We start from the raw sequence: 22678 nt of genomic DNA, 5'->3' as shown, positions 1-22678 counted from the left end.
AGTAATTATATTAAAGTCTTATTATTGAGTTTTACACTAGCTGGAGTATGTCATGGTATCAGATTCTTCTAAGTGTTAAAGCAGCACTCTGTTATTTAGGGCCAATTCATATTCCCTAAATATTTTGTAAATCAGGACATAAAACAATGGGGTTGATAAACATGATATCTTGATGTCATCCAGCATGAAATGTAAGACTAGAAGCCTGTCAGAGAAGGCATTAGAGTGAGCAAGACATCTAGAAATAATATGACTCTCTGAATTGGTTGCACATCTGAAAGAATGTTCAAAAGTAATATTAGGGTGCTCAGAAACTCAGCAGACACCAGCAGAAGGCTGGCAGCTACAAGCATTCACAGAACCACAGAATTTCTAGGGTCATAAGGGACCTGGGGAGATTGCCTAGTGTAACCCTCCTGCTAGAGCAGGTTCACCTAGAGCAGGTTGCACAGCATCACGTCCAGGTGGGTTTTGAATGTCTCCAGAGAAGGAGGCTTCACAACCTCTCTGGGCAGCCTGTTCCAGTGCTCTGTCACCCTCAAAGCAAAGATGTTTGTCTTCCTATTCAGGTAGACCCTCCTGTTTGTCTCAGTTTGTTGCCATTGCTCCTTTTCTGTCTGAACAGAGTCTGCTCCCATCCTTTTGACACCTGCCCTTAAGATATTTGTAGGCATGGTATTTGTTTGTTCCTGGCAGCATGTGACAAAAAGTCCTGAGCCATCCAGTTACTGTTAAGATGTTAGGAAGCCCTGTTGATGTTGGAAAAGTCTGGATTGCTTTGGTTGTGGTTGGTTGGTTCCAAAGGGGATTTCTAGGAAGGATGCCTTTTCTCAGTCCTGTTGTTAGGAAATCCCCTGTCATTCCTATGAGTCTGGAATATTCAAGGGGACCCAGTGCAGGCAGAGGTAACTTCCAGCCAAGCAGCTGATGGTTGTCCAAGAACCTGTTCAAGGAAAGCAGAGTTTGAAATTGCTCAATAGCTTGTGAAATAGCTTGTCATAAGGGCTTAATGATTTTTGCAAAAGGTATTTCAAACAGTTTCACTCTTTAGTAATAATCCAGACAAGAAGTACATTTGTGGAGAAATCGTGTATGGCAAACTGAAGCTCACAAGTGCCTGTGGTTACAATATTGCAAGCACTGCTGGACATTAACCACAAAGATCACTTGCTTGAATTCTCATGACAACATTTTTAATTCACAAATGAAAGAAGTAATTTTACATGCAGACATATTCATATTTAAGAAAATGTTTTATTTAAAATGACTGTTCTTGTGCCAGTTTTCATCTGTGTTCAATTATGTCCTTACTCGGTTTTCCTTGTTCTTCTAGACTCTTTAAAATTCTAGCATGATGATAGCACCACTGAAAAACACTTCCATAAAACAAAGCTATTCTTTAATTTTGCTTCTTCCCTATTTTCTCTCTTTGCTTTTCTTCTGAGAACCATGTTCTGGAAAATCTTGTAAAGCTTAAAAAGACAAAACAGAATTTACAGACTTAAAGTCATGAGATCCAAAGTGTCAACAGTATAGTTAAATATTTGCTTATGTCCTGTAAAATAATAAAACTGTTATCATTGTATCATTCAGCTCAAGAGCTGAAGAATTCAACAACCACTTGGATATTTTTTTTTCTTTTGTGATAGATCATGTTTCAGTTCCACTTCAGTTAACCTTTGAAAAGAACAAGATTTTTTTTGCATCATATACTTACCCTTTTTATGACTGTGAAGAAGCAATGAATCTTATTGAAAATCAGCCGTAAGTATTTCAGCTTCTTAAGTGTTTAGATCCTGTAGCTTGGTATGTTAGGTAACTGGCACCTGAATTACTCAATCATTTCATAATTAAGACTTTGGCACTCAAAATTTGCCAGTGTCTGAGTCCTTTTTCTTACATTTTAATGGAGTTTAAAAATGGTTGAAGGACACCTGGTGAGCCCACAACATAAAACATGGAATATTCATGGCACATATCATTAAGGCCAGTTCATTGTGTTGCCATTTCTGTAGCTGCTAATGTGTCTGCAGGTGAGGAACATGGACATCTGTGTGCCTACTTGTTCCCTGTAATGATAGTAGTATGGTGCTTTGGGTTGCAGAGCATTCAAATAGGGCAGGTGCAGCCACTCCAAACCCTTTGTTCATCCTTACCTATGTAGGTTGATCAAAATCACTTCTAGTCCTCTCAGGCTTGATCTCAAAGTTTTTGCAAATGCTATGGTTTTCTGATCCTCGCTCAAATATTTATTTAAGGGATAAAATAGGTTTATGGGGTTCTTGAATTGCTCTTACCAAGTTTTCAGCTTAATATACTAAGGACACTATAACAGACTGCTCTACCCTCCATGAATAAATATGGAATTTAATTTACTTTTCTTGTTAGTGGGGGAAAAGCCTGACAATTTGTCATGACTACCATGTTATATTTGTAGATGCTATTCCTGTGCAAGCAATAGATGGAATTGCCAGTGGGACTGGAAGAGACATATCTGTGAAGAGTCCTCTTCAGTACAGGATGTGATAAAACAAAATATGGTAATGTTTAAAAATAAGGTTATTAGGTTTTTTATTAGAACACTTCAATATTTTGTTTGCTGTATCTCTCATATCAGTTGGTTGAATCAGAGATTTGAAAATGATTCTAAAGTTAACTCCAGAAGTGTAAGGTGGTTTTTTTTTTGTGACAGTGCGGGGGTGGGAATTTAAGGGTGTGATTGACGAGGGGCAGTGAGACTCGTGAAAGGATATTTCTGTTCCTTTTACTATTTTGCTTCAATGGGAGGAACGAGATTTCAAGGCAGGGAGAGATAATCACCCACAGCTTTGACATACGCTGCAGTCATTTTTAGCATGTCTAATTTGAAAGGGTGTAATCAAATCTGTCACTGTATTTTAAGCATGAAGTTCTTCAGAACAATCATTCTATTGTCCAAAGGCCATTGGAGCTTGTTGTGATAAGAGTTTTTATTTGTAATAACATATGAAATGTTTCTCTCCCCAGGAAGGAGAATGCCCACAGTTTCTAGACCCTAACCCTCCAATAATACCTATGGAGTACCAAACAACTGTGTATTTTGAGGGAAAACATCTAGATTATTATCGGGTAAGCAGATTCATTCAAAGCTAGCTGTCATTTGAATGCCTCTTAAACTGCATCCACACCCCTAAACTAAAGCATTAGTTCATGTGCCTTGGAGATCCTGCTTGTAATTTAAAGAAAGAAAAGAGCTATACATTCAAGTTTCATATAATATTGGTTACTGTGGTAGAGTCATCACCAAGAGAGAATCAGAGCTGGAGAAAATACTCTAACTACTAAAATGGAGGGGGCATTTTAAAGAATGTAAGGTGGACCTATTAAAACAGTGGACAATTATTTTTCATGTAATGAAATGAGAGGGGATGTAGGAACTGTGAATGTTTCACATCTTTTTCTAATTAAATATTTGGTGGGTTTTGTTGCTGTCTCTAGAATGACATCACTCTGTAGGCTTAATTCAGTTTTCACCTTTCAAACACAAAAAGGCACTCCGACATTAAATATTTCTTAGCTTGGATAAAATAATCTTTTGCTTTTGTGTGTGTGTGATCATCAAACCAGAAGATCAGGTGTTTTCTCAACCACAGTAAAGGCTTCTCTTTCTTAGTACTCGCTCCCAGAAAAAAAATTACAAAGCCTCTAAGAAGTCAGATAGACCCCAGGGTCTTAATTGCTTTATAGCCTAGACAATGCATAAAATGTTATTGTTAGCTGGATAAAAATGAAGTTTAAAAACCATTTTTAGGTGATAGTTCAAGTATTGTTATCCATTTCTAGTCTTTGTTTCTGTGTTGTCTTTGTGTAAATGTGAATTGATGATAGATGCACTGGGGAGTGCATCGATTTCTTTAACTACTGGCCATCTATCAAGGGAAAGAAGGCTCTTGTTTTTTGAGGGGATTTTTTTTCCTTTTTCAAAACGAATACTGTAGTGCTTAGAAGCAATTCCTTCTATCACCTTTTCTACTCCTGCCAAGGGATGGAAAAGGGTCAACAGGCCTGAAGAGTAGCAATGTAAAAAGGGTATTCAGAGAAGTGTAAAAAGCAACCCATAAGCACTACAATCGTATGAAAACCATGTTGTGTGTCACTACTATAGACATGTATAAAAACTGTGCTATAAAAGTCATATGTTCAAAAATAAACATTTTTGTTTGAAGACCTTAAAAATATATGCAGAAAATGAAATGCAAATTTGGTGAATTTGGTGTGTTCTCCAAGATGTCAGAACTGGTCCCTGGTAGGATGTCTGGCTGTGTGCAACACGGGGCACACAACACCTCTCCTAAACCCACAGCTCTCTTTGCTAAAAATTGGAAAGTATTCCAGAAATTACACTCGTATTTCTTTTGTTTAACATTGTGAAGAGCTGTTTTTTATGCCCTAGAGGAAAATAATTTCCTGCTCCCTTGATATAACTGGAAGAGCCCTTTCTCTCTCCAGAACAAATTCAGGGCAGATGCATAACCTAGATGTGCTGAATTTGACTTCCAGTGGACCCTTGTCCTCCAAGGAGAAACAGCATCAGGAGTGCAAACACTCCGTCATCTAGTTTATCATTCTATGAATAAGCACTTTAATCTTTCTGAACTACTAGTAACAAAAAGAGAATGGAAATAAGGCTGCTGGGTTTTTTTAATTCTGTGAGATATCAATTGCATTTAACAAATGCAAAGACACATCCTGTGGATTGAATGCTTTGTCATGGGTAGCAATGTTTAACGGTTTGCTACAGAATGTATTTATTTAACTTGGAACTGGGAAGGCTTACGAGTTCAAGTCACTGTAAGAAGTCAAGCTGAATGCATAGTCCCAAAACTGGAAAGATGCTGGAGAGCAGTAAGTGTCAAATGATGTCAGAGTAATTTTTCTTGGGTGAGAGCCATGTGAAAATGTCACGTCTGTCATGGGATCAGCTCCATATATCCTGGTACAGAGATGTGTTTTTAAGTCAAAACGAAAATGCCTTTAGTGGCAGGACTTGAACAGACACACACAGTGATTATAGCTATATACACAGACCTCTAATATATGTGATAACAGACAAATAAGGCATGAAATAGTTGTAATCACACAGGCACTCATGCCTGTGGGGTCATGCTATCTGAAGTAGTAGCTTTGATGACTGAAAGTTCATTTGAGTAAGGGCATAACTTACACTCAGTCTTTGGTAAACATCTCATGGAAAACAGGATGGCTCGGGAGAAGCCATGGATGGATATTTTGTAGGGATTGGCCCACAGCCCAAATGCTAAATAGCATTTGCCTTCTCATGTGGAACAATTTTGCCACAGGATATGCTGGGAATTACAGCATCTTTGAAGCTAGCAGTCATGCAGCTATGAGCACATTTAAGGTCTTTATTGATTAGAACGTTGGTACATCCATTTTCCTCCTATTTTCCTTGCCTAAATTCTTGCTTAGAAAAAGCAAAAAATTAATGTTGTGTTGTCACTTTGAACTACTGGTTCTATTATCTTGGTTTAATCTGTGCTTTACTTAAAAGCACATTGCACACCCAGCCTTATCGTGGGTGACTAAGTGCACTATCCAACATTGTGCATATAAGCATCTTCATCTCTAGGTGGAGATGAACAGTGAAGGGCTTGCTTACTGAGTAGGAGAGGTAAATGGCTTAAAAAACTGCTAGTGCAGAACTATATCAAGAATTATTTCTATACTGGAAGTATAGAAACTGCTATACTTCCACTGAGGGTGGAAGTATAAGCTCACACATTTTGTATGCTCCTCTTAACTTGTAAACACTTAAAGTACAATGAATAAGTCTCCTCATGATAGCTTCCACTGGAGGGAAATAGACTAAAAGAGGAGACGCTGTTGACTGTTCTTCTGCCCTTCCTCCCTCTGAAAGAATTTCAGTAGGAAGGAGAAATAAATCCAAGCTATTGTCATTCTTCTGGGAATAGACCCATCCAGGAGAGGCAGAGGGAGGGAAGTTTTGTACTGAATAGTCATATTGCATGCAATTTCTGAGAGGCATTCTGCAGCTGAGTCCTTGAAAGATTGGCACAGTAGGAGAGACAGATGTAGTGGCATCAAGATAACCTTATTAGCCCACCAAAGATTTTCGTTAAAAGTAATTTCCCATTTGGATTTGTCTTTGTCATGTGTGTCTGATGTGTAACCTGCTTCTTAGTGTTTGCTACACATCTCTTGCACCAAAACTACTGACTGTGAGCTCTGTGGCCTTCTGCTCAAGAGCCTGGTGTAGCAAACCCCTGATTTCAATGCACGCCAGGTATCAGCTGTCACACACACCAAAGCTCCCCTCTTCTCCCAGAGCCTGCTGTTAACATGTGGGAAAGCCTTACATAGGAACAGCAGAATTTGAACACTTTTGAAAAATACATGTTATATTAAAATACATGGGGCAAGAAAAACGAGGCAGCATTCCTATTAAAAAAATATTTATAAGGAGATGCTTTAAAACTTGGACTATATAGATGTTTTCTGTAAAGCAGAATGAGCTGTAAAAGTTTCAGACAAGGCTTTTCAGAGCTCAGTCACTAGCTTATTTTTTATGTAGCTTCCTAGAAGGAAGAAGTAAAAGGTTTGTTTTCTTCTATAAAACAACCACACAGAGACTCAAGTCAAGTCCTTTACCTGGTTAAAACATGTTGTCCTCCTCAGCCCCAAACCTTGGTGGGCTCATGTCCACTGCCCAGCCTGTCACAGAAGGAAAGGTTTCCACTGTGTTAATTAGATAAACCTAGTGACCCAGGAGTTACCTGTGATTCCAACATTGAAGAAGTAGCTACAAATAAAAAAGATAAGATGCTCAAACACAAGACTTAGATCATAGCAGGAGACAATGTACTTAACCTTTGGAGCAGAAAAGAGGAATTGAGTAACCATTCTTTTTTTGCCATGTGCACTCCAAGACAGATGGGTGTGGTCAAAACCAGGGACTAGTTCTTTACATCCACAGTGAAGTGCTCATGAAGTCCAAAAAGGTCACTGACAACGTCCTGCACCTGCATTAGTGCAGACTGGGGGTTGAATGGATTGAGAGTAGCCCTATGGAGAAAGACTTGGGAATGAAACATTTTATGTGAGCTGGCAATGTGCACTTGCAGCCCGAAACCCAATGGTATCCTGGGCTGCATCAAAAGAAGTGTGGCCAAGAGGTCAAGGGAGGTGATTTATCTTCTTCCAGTCCACTCTGCTGAAACTTCAGCTGGAGTATAGTATCCAGCTCCGGGGTTCCCAGTACAAGAAAGATGTGGACCTGCTGGAAAGGGTCCAGAGAAGACACATGGGAATGATCAGAGAGAAGGTGGGAGCTGGAGTACCTCTTCTGTGAAGAAAAACTGACAGAGTTGAGGTGGTTCAGCCTGGAGAAGGCTCCTGAGAGGCATTTTTGTGGACTTTCAATATATAAAGGGGGTTTATAAGAAAGATGGGGAGAGACATTTTACCAGGGCCTGTAGGGTCAGAAAAAGGGGCAACATTTTTTAAACTGAAAGAGGGTAGGTTTAGATAGATAAGGAAGAAATCTTTTACAATGAGAATGGTGTGAGACTTGAACAGGTTGCCCAAGAAACTTGTGTGTACCCCATCCCTAGAAATGTTCAAGGCCAGGTTGGATGGGACTTTGAACACCCTGGTCTAGGGAAAAACGTCCCTGCCTATGTCAGGGTTGTTGGACTAGGTGGTCTTTGAAGATCCCTTACAACCCAAATCATTTTGTGATTTTGTAAAGGTGAAGGTTGTCTTGTCCCCCAGTGAGTTCTGATTTCATAAGTCTTTACCAACATTACTGTCTGAAAATATCCTGGCTGTTCACTTCTCTCTAATATTCTTCTGGCAAAGTTGTTTGCATGCCTGTCCTATGGGCAGGAGAATGACCCAGCACAGAAACAATGTCATGGGATGAGGATTTTAGCCAGCTAAGTTCTTCGACTGAATCGCAAAACAGCCAAGCTGAGAGTTTTGTCGGTGCGGTGAAGGTCAGTATATGCTATGGACTTAAGAAAGGAATTAATAGATTTAGGATCTAGGGAGAACAGATGGGAAGAAGATGCCTAGGAGGCAGGAATACCCTTAAATTAGTGCTGCCATCAAAGACTGTCCTGTGAAAATACAGCTGGAATCATGGTAAGGCAGGAGAAAGGCAGCAAGAGTTGAGAGACAAAGAGCTGAGACACATTCATTCCAGTTTCCCATCCAGCTCTTGCACTGATGCTCTGCCCAGAATCCCTACAAAGAAAACCTTTAAGGGCAGAACTCACACAGCTCTCTTAATAACACATCTGATGTGTGAAGCCATCCAGTATTCACATCTCTTAGATTTTTCTTATTGCTCCCCTAAAACAGAGTGCTGTATATAATCTTGCTTTCCTTGGACTTCTTGGTGTGCCTACCAGGAATGAATGCTGGAGGAGTGCAGCAAAGCTGCAGATTGCTCTGGCTCAGCGTTTCAGTAGCATTGCTTTAGAAGATGGCTGTAAGCGGTTAGCATTCTCCGTTTGGATTTAATTACTTCCAGGGCTGAACAGGATATCGCCTGGTCATGTTTTACTATGCTTGGTGATGCTATACAAATTCTAAACTGAAATTTTCTCATCCTTAGGGTAAAAAATTTACAGTTGGAAACAGCCAATTTGAATTTGAAGCTTCTGTCGATGAGTCAGATGAAGGAAAATTTTCATTCGTGAGTAAAGAGGTAAATGAGAAAATATGATTCACCTACCAAATATGCTCAGTTCTTCTTCTTAACTGTTCCAGTAGCCACATGTGTCTAGAATTATAAAGGTAATATGTGTTCCCCTCAGAAAAGAAAGTCACCTCTGATGGAGATTCTCCTTTGGCAGTAGTAGTCAAAGGCAACAGTTTTGGCTCAGAGCTCCTGAAGTCTCCACTCAAAGCCCTCAATCTTTCTCCTTGATTTCTCTACCTGTGTAACCCATGGAATTATTGAACAATCTTTGGAGGAATTTGAGACCATTACTGTTTTATTCTTCACTTTTTATGCAATCTAGTGAAATCATTGAGGATAAAATGCAAGAATTTCAGTGCTCTCCCTCTCCATATTCCAATTCATTACCTTTCCCATTTTGTATCTGTAAAAATGGGAATGGTAAGAATGGTAACAATATGCTGTTGCTTGGCTACCTAGTATTTATGCTTCTTTCACTCTTGCTTGTTTTACTGAGAAAGGAAGTAATATTTTTAAAAAGTCTCTTTTCTAAGCTCAAAGTTTGACTCACAAATGTTACGCTGACTTTAAACTTTATGTCTTACAAGCTCACCAACAGTAGATTTGAGAATTAATGAGCATTTATGCATCATCTGTGCCTAGCACAAAGCATTTGCCTTATAAAGCCTCTGTATTTTTATTTGTTCTTGTTTCCCAACAATTCTCACTGCTGCTCTTTCAGCATGAACAGAAGCTCATGTCTTGGAGCATGTGAACCTTGTGATTTGGCTGTAAAATGAGGAGGCTGCACTGCAAAAGATGCGAGAGATTTCCCCTCCATGTGGTGCAAGTCTGCTGTGCCCACAGAAGTAATGGGGCCAGATGGTGTGGGAAGGGAGAACTCAGCAGGGTCAGCAGCTATACTTACTGCCTCTGAACAGTACTTTTGCTGCTTTGATACTTTTAACCAAATGTAAATTAAATTAATGAAAAGCGAGTATTCAGATATTGCTGTCCCTTGGTACTTGAAAATTCTGATTGTGAAGGATTAGGTTCATTAAAACATTTTTCTATAAATGTATTTGGCCAAGATGAAAAAAAGGCCATAAGGCTTGGGAGAGTTTCTAAAACCTTCACAGGTCTGATTTCTGAGAATCATAGAAAATGCATGAAATTAACCTTGCCAAATGAAGGTATAAATATCTTTATTATGTGATCTTTTCCAGTTCTCCTATAGTGCAAATGAGACCCTACAACTTAATTTATCCATAAAAACAGATAAAGTCAAGATTGACAGCAAACTGATGGGTAAGTATGAAATATGGGATTAAAGGAGATTAATTACAGTAAGCAGAAATCTATTCCTTCATAATTTGGAGACTTGTTAGTAAGAATGTTTGTGGGTTTTACTGGTTTGGGTGAAACAATTAAATCTGACAGATCAAAAGTTATTAATACTCAACTAATGCATTAAACATCTGCGTTGTCAGCAAGTTTGCCAAGTGACACCAAGCTATGTGGTGCAGCTGATACACTGGAGAGAAGGGATGGCATCCAGAGGGAGTTTGATGGGCATGAGAGGTGGGCCTGTGCAAACCTCATGAGAATCAACAAGGCCAAGTGCAGGGTCCTGCATGGGGATTGGGGAAATCCCAAACACAAATACAAGCCAGAATAGGCACTGAGAGCAGTCCTGCAGAGTAGCACTTGGGATGAAAAGCTGGACCCAGCAATGCAGCCCAGAAAGCCAGTCATATCCTGGGCTGGATCAAAAGCAGCGTGGCCAGCAGGGCGAGGGAGGGGATTCTCTCCCTCCACTCTCATGACACCCCATCTGGAGTGCTGCATCCAGCTCTGGGCCTGCTGCTTAAGAAGGACATGGACCTGTTGGAATGAGTACAAAGTAGGAAGGGCCACAAAGATGATCAGAGGGCTGGAGCACCTTTCCGATGAGGAAAAGCTGAGAGAGTTGGGGTTGTTCAGCCTGGAGAAGAGAAGGTTCCAGGGAGACCTTATTGCAGCCTTTCAGTACTTAAAGGTCACTTATAGAAGGGATGGGGATTTAGAATCTTTTTTGCAGGGACAGTTGAGATAGGACAAGGGGTAATGGTTTTACACTGAAAGAGGGTAGATTTAGACTAGATGTAAGGAAGAAGTTCTTTACAGTGAAGCTGGTGAAACACTGGCACAGGTTGCTGTGCTGGTTTCAGCTGCAGTAATTTTCTTCACAGTGGCTAGTACAGGGCTATGTTTTGGATACCAGAGAGATGGTAGATGCCCCATGCCTGGAAACACTGAGCTTCAGGTTGGATGGGCCCCTGTGTAGAATCACAGAATCACAGAATATCCTGAGTTGGAAGGGGCCCACAAGGATCATCAAGCCCATCTCCTGACTGTACACAGGACTATCTCAAAAATCACTTGATCTAGTTGAAGATGTCCCTGCTAATTGCAGAGATTTGGACTAGGTGACCTTTATAGGTCTTTTCCAACCTGAAGTATTCTGATTCTATGATTCTATGATTTTCGAGATTGCTTTTGCTCTGAAGTGCAATCCTAATAGCAAAGCCTCGCAGTTCATACTTACTTAAGTATTTTGGGTTTTTTTTTAATAATCTTTTCCTTTCTGCAATGAACTTTCCTCATCAAAGGGCAGAAAGAGGATCCTTCTCACAGCCACTCATATGAACTTCACCTGAAATCTCATCTCTTAGCTGTATCTCAGTTCAGACAGATTCTGCAGTCCCTATGTTGGCTGGCAATCAGGAAAACACAGAAACATTCAGTATGTTTTCAGCTTCTTACTGTATTCACTTATTTCTATTAAAAACTAAATTAAAAATTATAGCACAAAGACTTGATCTCTGATAAAAATCTCTTTATGAATATAAATTTCATTTCTTTTCAACATACAGTGATGAAGCAATTATGTCTGTAAGCCTAGTCCTGATCTGAGGTAAGGAAGTTCCTTCAAAATCAATAGAGTAGTATCTAGGAATTTATACCTACCTTACACACCTTAGGACTAACATTTAAGGCAGAATATTGCAAAAACTATGAGGCAACCCTCTTGCTACTTGAGTGAGGAGTCAACATCAGGAAAATACTAGTACCCTAAGTAATTTCCTCCGCTGATTAAATCTTCAGACCATATTTTTCCAGCTGTACAATATTGAAATTTATTCCCTTTCATATTGGCAGCATGAACTCTGTTTTTTAGAAGATTTTCCTTATAGCTTTGTGTGCAGTGTTAAAAGAGGACCTGGCATGAATGTTACAGGGAGGTCATATTACAATCTCACACTGTCTTAATTTCCATTCCAGTCGTGTCGGGTTTAAAACTGCAAAATTTTGACCAAATGTGCCCAACATATTTTTTCCAAGTCAGGGAAAAACATTAAAGAAAAAAAAAAGGTAGTTATATTATTAAAGAAATGTTATCATTCAAATGGAAATACAGAACCCTTGCAAGAGGGGAATTGAAAAATTATCAACAAATGTCTCTTTTTAGTATAAAAGGTATTTTTTAAAATCTAAATTCTTTCTGACTTTCAGATTCCCTTGCCATATGAAATTCAGAGTGGAATGTGTTTTTATGCATCTTGAAAAGAATTGGCTTTGGGTATATGGCTGCTGCTGAGAAGTACCTTTGAACCTGACAGTGAAAGAACCCTTTCTTTGTATAACACTCAGTGAATACTAAGTTATGATAGCATTTTTACATCTCAAGCCATCAGGGGTTCTGAACAGTGTGAAATCCAATATATCCCTTTTATCCTTTGTCCTTTTTATCAATGATATCACAGCTGGTATCTCAAGGTGATGGATAAGAGTCTGAATCTAATGAGTGGCTTGCTGCTGGTACATATAATGAGCTGATCAGTGAACAAGGGGAGTGGTTAATGTTTTAAGGCCATGGCTTTCTTCATTGCATTTATGCAGCTGGATGTGAGGGACATCAAGACTTTGCAGTGGTGACATTGTTTATTGAGGGATGGAATAAGAATCCCTGTCTAGCCAATGAAGGATAATAAAGTAATTCAGTAAACATATTCCCATGCTGTACCTGGTGGCCATGTGGTCATCTGGGTAGGAAATACCAGGTTTAGGAAGTCAAGGGGAAGATTTGCTCAACAATATTTCCTGTTGTCATGTCTGTGCAGGAGCAATCTTTCAGAGTGCTGGAATAAGAACCAATCTGGTTCCTATAGAAGCAATTCATAGCATGGATACTTTTCCATGCCACTGTGCACAAAGCAAACAGCAGCATACCAGGGCTGTCAGTCTGGTGCTTTTCCCCAGCCCTATGTCTACATCCAGCACACGAGTGGATAGCTGACACACAAACTGCAGGAAATATTGTTTCATTTATGTTTGTTGCTCAGTGCCTTCCATATTTGTGTGCTCAGTTTATGAAGCAAATGATGCTACTCCTGCTTTGTGCTCATCAATTCCTTGGAAATTCGAGGTAGAGATTGAATCAAATGGATTCTCTTTCTCACTGATTCATTTTTACAAATGCCAAAGTCCCTCACTTTTGCATACACCTCTAACGATACTTCAGCTGATTTTCTGCTGGTAAAGATACTTGAAATCAAGTGGATATGCTGATTAGACATAGGAAGGGTTAAAATCAGGCTTTGTCATTGATTTAACCCTTCATTGTAAGAGAAAGAAATAAAACCTGTTATTGTATTAAAGACTAGCTGTGAAACTGAATGCTGAGGGTTTTAAATATACAGCATTTAGACAAAAACTGCCTGTATGGGATTACATGTTCTCCTGCAACTGGCAGAGACTAGCCAAGATTTGGGCATCTGCAATATTGTTCATGCCTAGCAGGGGAATAAGGCCACTGCTGAAAAAATAATGGAAAAGTAGCATTTTCATTTTACGTTTTCATTTCAGTAGAAATCTGACATGGTAGTCTCTTGGAACTAGATTTCAAAAGCTACTGCTGCTGCTGCTGTTATCTAGGAAGTTACCAAGTGTATTGAAATATTAGTGACTGGAGGGTGGTTTTGCCAGTGTCCTTCCTAGAGTTCTGCTCCTCTGAGAGTAAAAGCTTGTTTGAAAACTTTTTTAGTGGCCTTTACTATATGCATCTCAAAGGGATTTACCCTTGTCCACATACTTTCCTATGTTTCCTGCATCTTTAAATATGAACCTCGTTTGAAAAAAATCCAGTGTCACCAAGGCTACTGTTTCTTGAGATTACTGAAGGGAAGGGGAAGATGTTGAGTCTCTGTCTTGTATACCCCATTCCCATCTGTAAACACATTTAATTCTTGAAAGAGCACAGGAGGAAACCTAAAAGGCTTTCTGCTGTTCTGGTAAGTTAAGTTAATTTACAAGACTCAAAAATTGCCAGGGCCTCAGTGGCAGAGGGTGAGAGGCTGTGTGGCCAGAAATACAGAGCAGCAAAGAGTAGAAAGAAGCAGGGGGAAAAGAAGGAGCAGAAAAGCAGGGAGCAAGATGTTTTCCTCTTTACAATAATCATCCCACCTGTCCAGGGAGGCACAGCACTCACATGCTGGGCAATCTGTGCAACTTGCACATTTCCACTAGAGAAACATGTGGCATATTTTCAGTCTGTTTTCTTCTGGACTAGTTCTCAAGCGCATCTCCATATGCTTTTTTGCAAACCCAGGCTCTCCTTGTGGTGTTGAACCACTGAGGTATGTCTCAAGGCTTTGCATCTATTTGGGAAAATTATTTCATTCAGTGACTGCGCATCACGCTAAAGATTGATGGGGGCCGAAACAAGCTTAGTGTCTGGGACAGTTGGTCTCTGTTTTATCAGTAAGAGTATCGCGACTTTCAGACACGATTTCTTGGCTCAGAAAAGCTAGAACTAAACCCCAATACAGAAGGAATCAGGTGTACATCAGGATGACAGTTCAAGACAAAAGGGAAGACAAAAGCAAGAAAATAGAGAAGAATGAAGAAATGCAGAGGTATTAACTTGAACAAAGGCTAACACTTAATAAAGTGTTAACTTTCTATTTGGTTCAGGCATTAGTGGTGATTATGAAAAGTCCCAAACATCCTGGAACAGCCTACAAAGGCAGCACTCTTCCTTTAATTCTGCAACAGGGAGAGGTCCCATGCCAGCTGATGTCTGCCCCTACTGACACCCATGCAGAGTTTATACCTTCCATATCTGACTTAGGATGCTCCAGGAAGACCCGATTTTGAATTAATCTTTGAACAGCTGTATGTGTTATTGAGCTCAGTCAAAGTAAGGACTTTGTACTTGAATGTTTTGACAGTGTGTCTTGGGGTGACTTTATGATGTGTATCCCATATCACTGCTGAGTGACAAAAATATATTTGGGGTTTACTTGATAGTAGTCATACTCTACACATGGATAAATGTCAGGTTTTTCCATAGAGGAAAAATACAATTTTCTCTCAGCATCATTCAGGGGTTAAGTACAGACTGTACATATTACTCACGCGACTCCACTGAACTTTATACACAGGGTTAGTTTTCCTTCCTAAAGGACATTGAATACCCCTGAAACAGAGATAAATGTCTAAGTGTGTTTGTTGTTCATCTTTCAGTGACTCTGTACAACTGCTCCTACGGACGAAGCGACTGCAGCTTATGCCTTGCTGCCGATCCCAACTATAAGTGTGTCTGGTGTGAAGAAGATGGCAAGCCCAGCAAGTGCGTGTATGAAAAACTCTGTCACGCTCCCCCCACCAACACGTGTCCTCCTCCAGAGATCACTCACGTAAGATTGCTTTTTTTCTCTCCCTACCAGTGTAATATTTTTCAGGAGAAAGGAGCCAAGCAAGCTCATACTGAAAGGCAGGTTTTTTCCTAGGGTGTTAAGTAAGCCTCTGAAAGCGCTGAAAGGAAATAATGTCAGTAGTGATGTGTGTGAGAGATTTGTAAAGACTCAAAATAAGAGACTGAATGGAGTCTTTGAGCCTCCTTGTTTTTCAAGCCTTGTCCTCGCTGTGTCAGAAGCCAGGCTAGCAGTGCATGCTTAAAACGTGGCACTTGATTCTTGCATAAGAATGATTAGAATAGCATGGCTTTTTTCTCTCATAAAGTCCTTTCTACCTGAAATGAGTCTGTAAGAGAGGTTCACTGCTCCTGGAACTACAAGTACATAACAGGCTCATTTACAGGCTTCAAGCTAGAGTTTTAAAGAGTATTTATTAAGGGAGCAGATTGTTTCTGAGTCACAAAATGTTTTCCAGGTGTCAGTGATATTGTTCAGTCCACACCAGCATCAAACCCGAAGCTGTAGGAATTGAATGTAAGAAATCAGAGAGGCCATATGTGCACCCCTGACTTACTCTGTAGTTGGAGCCTTCACACAGGGTCAGGGAAGATTGTTTCCACCTTCATGGATCAGCAGGGAAAGAAAGTCATAAATCCATGTCCTCTTCAGAAACAAGCCAAATGCTGCTTTTATGGGCATAATTGTTGAGAAAAGAGTGATACATGCATCCACTGGGCAAATCTAAATTGCTGCAGTAGTGGTATCAGTACTTCAAAACTCAGACACATTGTTTGATGAGAACATATCCCAAGCCATAAACAAAATGTGGTAACTGTATGACAGAGGTTGAGAGTTGGAACAGGGATGTTTCACTCAGTAGGAACTGTGTGTGAAACCTGTGGCTCAAACTGGTAGAGACACGGCAACCCTGGAGGCTGTGCCTACTGGCAGACCTGCAGTACACAGGGGAAGGTTGGCCATGAGGGTAAAGCTAAGATGAAATGGCTGTTAAGCAGCTGAAGACTGCCAAGGAAGGTAAATACCCTGGAATCTCGACAGAAAATGTGGAGAAGAATACTTGTGTAATACCTGTGCCCAGGTAAACATGATTTGAGAAGAAAGGAAAAGGAAAATTAAGAAAAAAAGGGTTTTCACTTGGGATACTGTTTGTACATTCTTTTGCATTAAAAAACATACTAAAATATATTAGGTTTTCAGAGCTTACATTAGCTTTAGATATGAACATAACATTTGGAAACAGCTAGACAAACAGTTGAATAATTTTTCAGCTAGTTTGTTTATGGGTTGAGTGCAAATGTACATCCAGTGGGCAGAAGTTTAGGAAGTTGAAGCACTGGGAAAATGGAGCAAGTGATTCTGGAGCTGGGCTAGGCAGCCAGCAGAGGCAGCCATGTCTCTGTGCTCAGACTTGCTTAGACCTAAGAGACTGATTTTGATGGAGCAGACAGTGAAGTGGAACCTCCCTTGTCTTGATGGCAAACTTGCAGCCCTCCAAAGCTGAAGATCTGAAAAGGTCTTGCTGGAGGTGCTCCCAGCATTATGTAGGAAAGCAGGTTAGCCTTTCAATAAATATTCTGAATTTAAGTGCCTGTCAGGGACATATTTCAGTCTGAGGTGTCCACTGCAATGGCAGGATCTTCTCTGTCCTCATTTTATTTGCAAATTACTCAATAAGCATCAGCCCATGCTGCAGCACCCTACCATGAGATGCAGTAAGGAAAATCAAGGGAATGGAGGAACTTTTGAAGGCACTATATGGGAAAGCACTGTGTGTTAGGAAGGTGCACTGCTCTGCTGTGAACCTAAAGGGATAAAATCATGACAACAAAATGCTGGAAAAGCTCTGTGGAAGGACTGTGAGAAGAGTGCAATCCATTTGCTTTTCAAAATCACAGTACTTTAGTGGAGGAAGCAAACTTAAAACAGAATAAACATCAGGCAAGAGTTTTGTACGTAACAGTCTGCCACAGGAGACATAAAATCTGCAGCTGTTGAATACTAGTTCTGAGCTAACAGATGATTGATTAAAATTAAAAAGTTGCATAGCATGTTTTTTTGTATGTCCGACAAGAAACATCTGCATTTCAAATGTTGCTAAGTCAAAGTAGATTTAAATAATATAGAAGATCAACATAGTCACCACAGTATTTAATTTTGCTTTTTTTTTTCCCTCTGTCCCTCATGCAAACACAGATTGAGCCAAAAACTGGACCACTAAGTGGTGGAGTTCTTTTGACCATAATGGGATCTAATTTGGGAATAAAAGCAGAAGATGTAAAAAATATAACAGTGGCAGACAAGGAATGTCTTTTTAAAGAGGAGTTCTACTCTGTTTCCACAAGGTAATTGATGGATGCTTTTCATAAGATTTTAGAAGAAAAAAGGAACTTCTGTGCGTTTTCAAGAAAAGATGATCTTCTTGTGGTTACAAATGTTACCATTTGAAAAAGAACTAGTGTGACATACCTGCAATATTTCATAGTAACATGTCTGACTCTTTATTTAAAATTTTTATAGATTGTAATACAGCAACAAATTTACAATGGTGTACTACCATCCTGCTTCTGACTGAAGTTTTTTCCTTACTTGATTGAAAAACTTTCATAAACTATTACTGTACGTATATCAAAACTATTTGTTTTTAAATTAAAGGCATTCTACATGTACATCTAGTCATCATGGCTTTGCTAAATCTGAACCACAATGAAGCCAAGCATACAAGATTTATGGGAAAGCAGGCAAAGAAAAAGGAAGCTTAAATCTGTTTAGTCCAGCCATAGAGTTTCTTTCCTGGGGGCAGGGAGGGAGCCCAGAGTTCAGGTTTAGCTGTAGATGACTAAGTTTCATCTCAAAGCCAACAAGTCCATGGGTGTTGAAGTGCCTAAGCAGGTTGGTAGATGTTTTGCAGATTACTTGTCACGCTCTTAAGCGGTGCCAAAAATTAAAACAGAATGCCTAAATTCTTCTTGGTAGGTATCTAGGTGTTTACTACAGATTATATCAAGCTTCTAATTTCAAGAGGGAAATACCCTTTTGATATTAGCTGATGAAAAGCATAGCAGGAAGGTTCAGTAGTAATGTTAAGAGTAATGACATATTTTAGGCGGTGTGATTTTTCTTTCATTCAGTTTTGAAAGCTGCAATTGAAACCTTGGATTTCTTTCCCTTCTTATAAATTAACGTGTAACACAGTAACTTTTTGCTATTCCTGTGGCCTGTTTTGAAAGGGACTTTGAAAATGCCTAAGTGATGTTTTTTTTTCTTTTGAAAAATATTTAACTTTAGTCAATGTGTGGATCAGGCATTTAGAAGCTTCCCAGGCCTCTAGGACTGAAGAAGCTAAAGAATAGCTGTTTATTTCTTACTGCTTCCCAATTTTATTGCCATCTCTCCTGGATTTACATGTACTTCCAATCCACAGAATTACAAACTTTTTTACGGTCATCTTTCTCCATTCCCTGTTTTCAGTGTTTGCAAAAGCTGCACTGAATTGCAACATAGTCTTACAAGAATTTCCCCATCCTCTTGGCTTTTTCTAAAGCTTTTTGATATTTTTAAATACATGGAAAGGAGCCAGAACTGAGATGACTGGTTCCTTGTATCATAGCAACATTACTGGTTTCCTAAGTTCTGGCAGTGTAGTAATGGGTGAGAACAAATGCAACTTGCATCATGTCATTTATCAACAAATTAGTGGGTTTTGAAGGATGTTCTCAACTAGGGAAGCCTTTAAAAAGAAGTTATCAAAATCTTCAAACAGATATCTATAATTTTCTGTCTTTGTCTTCCTCTGTTCTTTTGTTTTATTATTAACTTTTTTTATAAAATTAAATTAGAAAATAATAAAAAGTGCCTTGTCTGGCTCCCCTATCCTTATGCAGTAAAATGCTAGTCTTTTTAGGAGACAGTTTCTCCCATGCACAGCAAGATTTAAGACAGTTAAGGGTGCTTTCTGGCTCTGCAGTGATTTAATTGTTGGCCTTCCAGAAGTCTGTTCTCATTCTTTGTAGTTTTCCATTAGTAATGTGGGGGAAGGGAGGCAATGCCAGCGCTGGGGAGGGGAGGGAACTTTTCCAATTAAAATCCCTGCTACGGTGTTTCCCCCACATCCCCCAGCCCCGGCCCCCGACTGCTTTCCCTAGCTTGACATATGGTAAAAATTCCTCCAAAGGCACAGTTTCCTGTTTCTGCCTGACATGAAGATACAACTTCCAAGAATACAGTAGAGAGATGATGAGGAACAGGCTCAGGCAGCCCTACACATGCCAGGACATGCAAGAATTCAGAGAATTTTGTCCATTTGCCAGTACCCAGGAAAAAAGTCTGGAGTGATCTGCAGAGGGACTTGACAATCCTTTTATTATAAGTCTCAATTTAAGTACATTATACCCAGTAATTTGGAGTCGTTGAGGGTTTTTTGCTACTTTGGGTTTTTTTAAGCAGTCGTGCACTGCTTAAGGAAGAATAGCAATAATCCTGGAGTGAAAGAGCGACAGAAATGAGCAGAGATCCTCAGGGCGTGTCCTATATGAAACCGTCTGACTGAGCAGGCTGCAAGCACTATACACTCCTTATCTAACTGTATTATCAGCTCTCCATTAAGCATTCATCCCAGTTTTCAAGTGTGTCGAATCCTTATTGCCTTTTCATGCTTTCATTCTGTGGTTTACCTGTTTGAAATAAAAGTTTAAACATCCTAGCTATCACTCAGCAGCACTGTTAATTCTAAGGCAGTGTTTTCTTGGCCAGTGTTCCTTGACCTCTGATTTTGCATGTGTTATCTGTGAATTTATTTTCAGAGAACAGTAATTCTGAAAGGATTTTGATCATAGGTGTGAAAAGGCAGTAGTTTGAAGCTGAAAGGTGGCAAGATGCACAGCGAAATTATCAGCAGTTAAAACACACAAAATTATAAGACAGCTGGTGATCTGATGTTTGCCTCATGGAGGTGGGGGCTCCTTTGTGGGTTTGGTTTTTTTTAACATCACAAAGTCCACTGTAAATCTTGTGTCGGGTTGCAGAGGTTCAACTGACTTATGGGCTGAATTTGAGTCATCTGCAGAAGGCACTTCTACTAATGGACTGCTAAAGTTGCTGTGTACAGTGCTCAGGTTTCGGTTTTACCAGCCTTTAGATAGACGAGCAAACTATTCTTGGGTGGTTTTGCTGAAAATCTGAGGCAGCATTGGATTACATTGTATAGGATAAAGCAAAGTTGGTGCTTTTGCTGGCAGTGTGTGTGGTAGGTCACATATATTGCATTGGTATTGCAGCTGTTACTTCTAACAGATAAGCTTACATTCTTTCTTTTTAGGATTGTGTGTCAAGTTGGACCAATGAATGAACCACAACAAGGTCAAATTGAAGTTAATATCAATGGAAAATTAGGTAAATCACCAAGTGAAGTTTTGTTTACATACCAGGTAAGTGCAATTTTTTAGAGACCTGTTTTATACTTTGTGCATGGTTTAAGTTAAGCACAGAATCAGTTGTGTTTGCATTAGTCTTTCATCAATAGCACTGTCATTCAAGAACATTAGAAAACACTTAATTCCAGAATTTCTATATACAAAAGGTGTACCAGAAATCAATTCTGATAAATAGATCCATAGTCTCAAAATAGGATGATGATGTTTGTCATTCAAAATAAAGATGTGGTATAAAAGCAACTGGAATAAACCTACTCATTAGTGATGTAATATTTCTTAAGTATCACTATTAAATAAAAAAGAAGTCAGCACTGCGAAAAATTAGGTATTCTCCAGACACATGGTGCACTATTTTAATCACAATATTTAGTCTAGGCAATGTTCTTAATTAGAAGAATGGATGCAGAGCAGCTGAAGAATAAGTAATGAAGGTTCATTAATTTCTTTAATAATTTATTTCATTCAAAAGTATGGCATGCAGAGCCACAGACAGCATGATATGTGTTCATATTACTTATATGCTTTGTTTTCAGTGTGACTATGAAAGAGAATTTCATTTCCATGTTAATTGCTTTGCTCTAAATGTGGCCCTAGCTTATAGCTCGTCTGGATTGTGGTTTTAGCAGCAAGCAGTTTTATCTGTATCTATGAGGTCTTCAAATTTTATAAGATCATGTGATAGTTGAGAGGTTTAAATAATATCAGTTCCCATACTGATACTTAAAATTACACTTATAAGATATAAAACTATAAAACATAACTTGTGTGTTAGGCTTTTATCTTCTCCCTTATTTAAACTTCTGTCTCATTAATTCTTGATGAGAAGTAAAGGAAAGGAGTCAGCATTAAACAGTGGAATAAGTCAAGAATGACATTTTACTGAGAAAAGGATATTGTTTTCACAAAATGGGCTAGAAGTGGGTTTTCCATAATTTCCAAGCAAATACCTCCTCTCTCTGGTGATACAGCTGCAAAAAAGCCCTACTTTTTCTGCTTGAATATGTCATCTGTTCCTTTGCAGAAATATAGGTTATGATCTTAACCAGAGAGCAATGATATAATCTGCCATGTGTATGTTTGTGGTCTCTAGGACATAGACTATGACAGTAAGCCCTACGTGAGATTTTGACATGAATCCGTTGGGTATGTTTTGCACCAGTTCTCCCATCCTTCTGTGTATAAAGATTTTCATGGAAAGCACATAAAGTTATTATAGAGTGGGTTGAAATGTAAGTTGAACCAGGCAGGATTCAAAGCCTGTCTTTGGACTTGTTTTGGTGTGATTCCCTGCTCAGCCCACCTCAGAAGGATGTAAGGAGCCACTGCTTTTGGCCACTTCAGGGAAAGATTCTTAATTGCCTATCAGGGAGGTGCTAGGAAATGTAGCTGTGCACCAGAATCAACTAGGTGGATGATCCCCTGTAAGTACAAGAGTTCCTGTGTGTCAGTCTCTGCCTGCATTGAGGTTACTGAAAAATCAGATGCCTAAGCCAACTGCTGATAAAGAGCATTTTTATTTACTGCAAAAATCTTTCCATGTGGACTCTATTTACAGTATGTGAAGCAATGACAAGTAATACAATTCAAACTTTAAAATAGTGATGCTGGTTTCTAGTTTCATTTCTCTTTATTCCACCAGAAAATGAAGCCAACTTTGGACTGCAGTAGGATTGAAGTCAGTACAGGAGCGTCACATTGATGTGCACCTCTACAAGTGTGACACCAATGCTTTGGCGTGAGAACAGACAATCAGAGCAGATCAGAGCAGACAGTTGCATCAGCTA

The 22678-nt window shown here is 39.4% G+C and overlaps 1 protein-coding gene across 4 annotated transcripts in view; it reads left to right on the top strand.

The window, feature by feature from the left end:
* The window catches only part of PLXNB2 (plexin B2), a 252661-nt gene that overhangs the window by 185125 nt on the left and 44858 nt on the right, over positions 1 to 22678 (top strand). For all 4 annotated transcript variants that reach the window (XM_068996091.1, XM_068996111.1, XM_068996101.1 and 1 more), the window contains 8 exons: positions 1650 to 1764; positions 2438 to 2540; positions 3007 to 3108; positions 8639 to 8731; positions 9931 to 10012; positions 15272 to 15444; positions 17659 to 17807; positions 20780 to 20888. In XM_068996091.1, the coding sequence (XP_068852192.1) occupies positions 1650 to 1764; positions 2438 to 2540; positions 3007 to 3108; positions 8639 to 8731; positions 9931 to 10012; positions 15272 to 15444; positions 17659 to 17807; positions 20780 to 20888 (926 nt within the window). The remainder of the gene's footprint in view (positions 1 to 1649; positions 1765 to 2437; positions 2541 to 3006; positions 3109 to 8638; positions 8732 to 9930; positions 10013 to 15271; positions 15445 to 17658; positions 17808 to 20779; positions 20889 to 22678) is intronic.

The sequence above is a fragment of the Aphelocoma coerulescens genome, chromosome 1A (assembly GCF_041296385.1).
Source record: "Aphelocoma coerulescens isolate FSJ_1873_10779 chromosome 1A, UR_Acoe_1.0, whole genome shotgun sequence".
Classification (NCBI taxonomy): domain Eukaryota; kingdom Metazoa; phylum Chordata; class Aves; order Passeriformes; family Corvidae; genus Aphelocoma; species Aphelocoma coerulescens.
The sequence above is the reverse complement of the archived record's forward strand: the minus strand, read 5'-3'. Positions and strand labels throughout refer to the sequence as shown.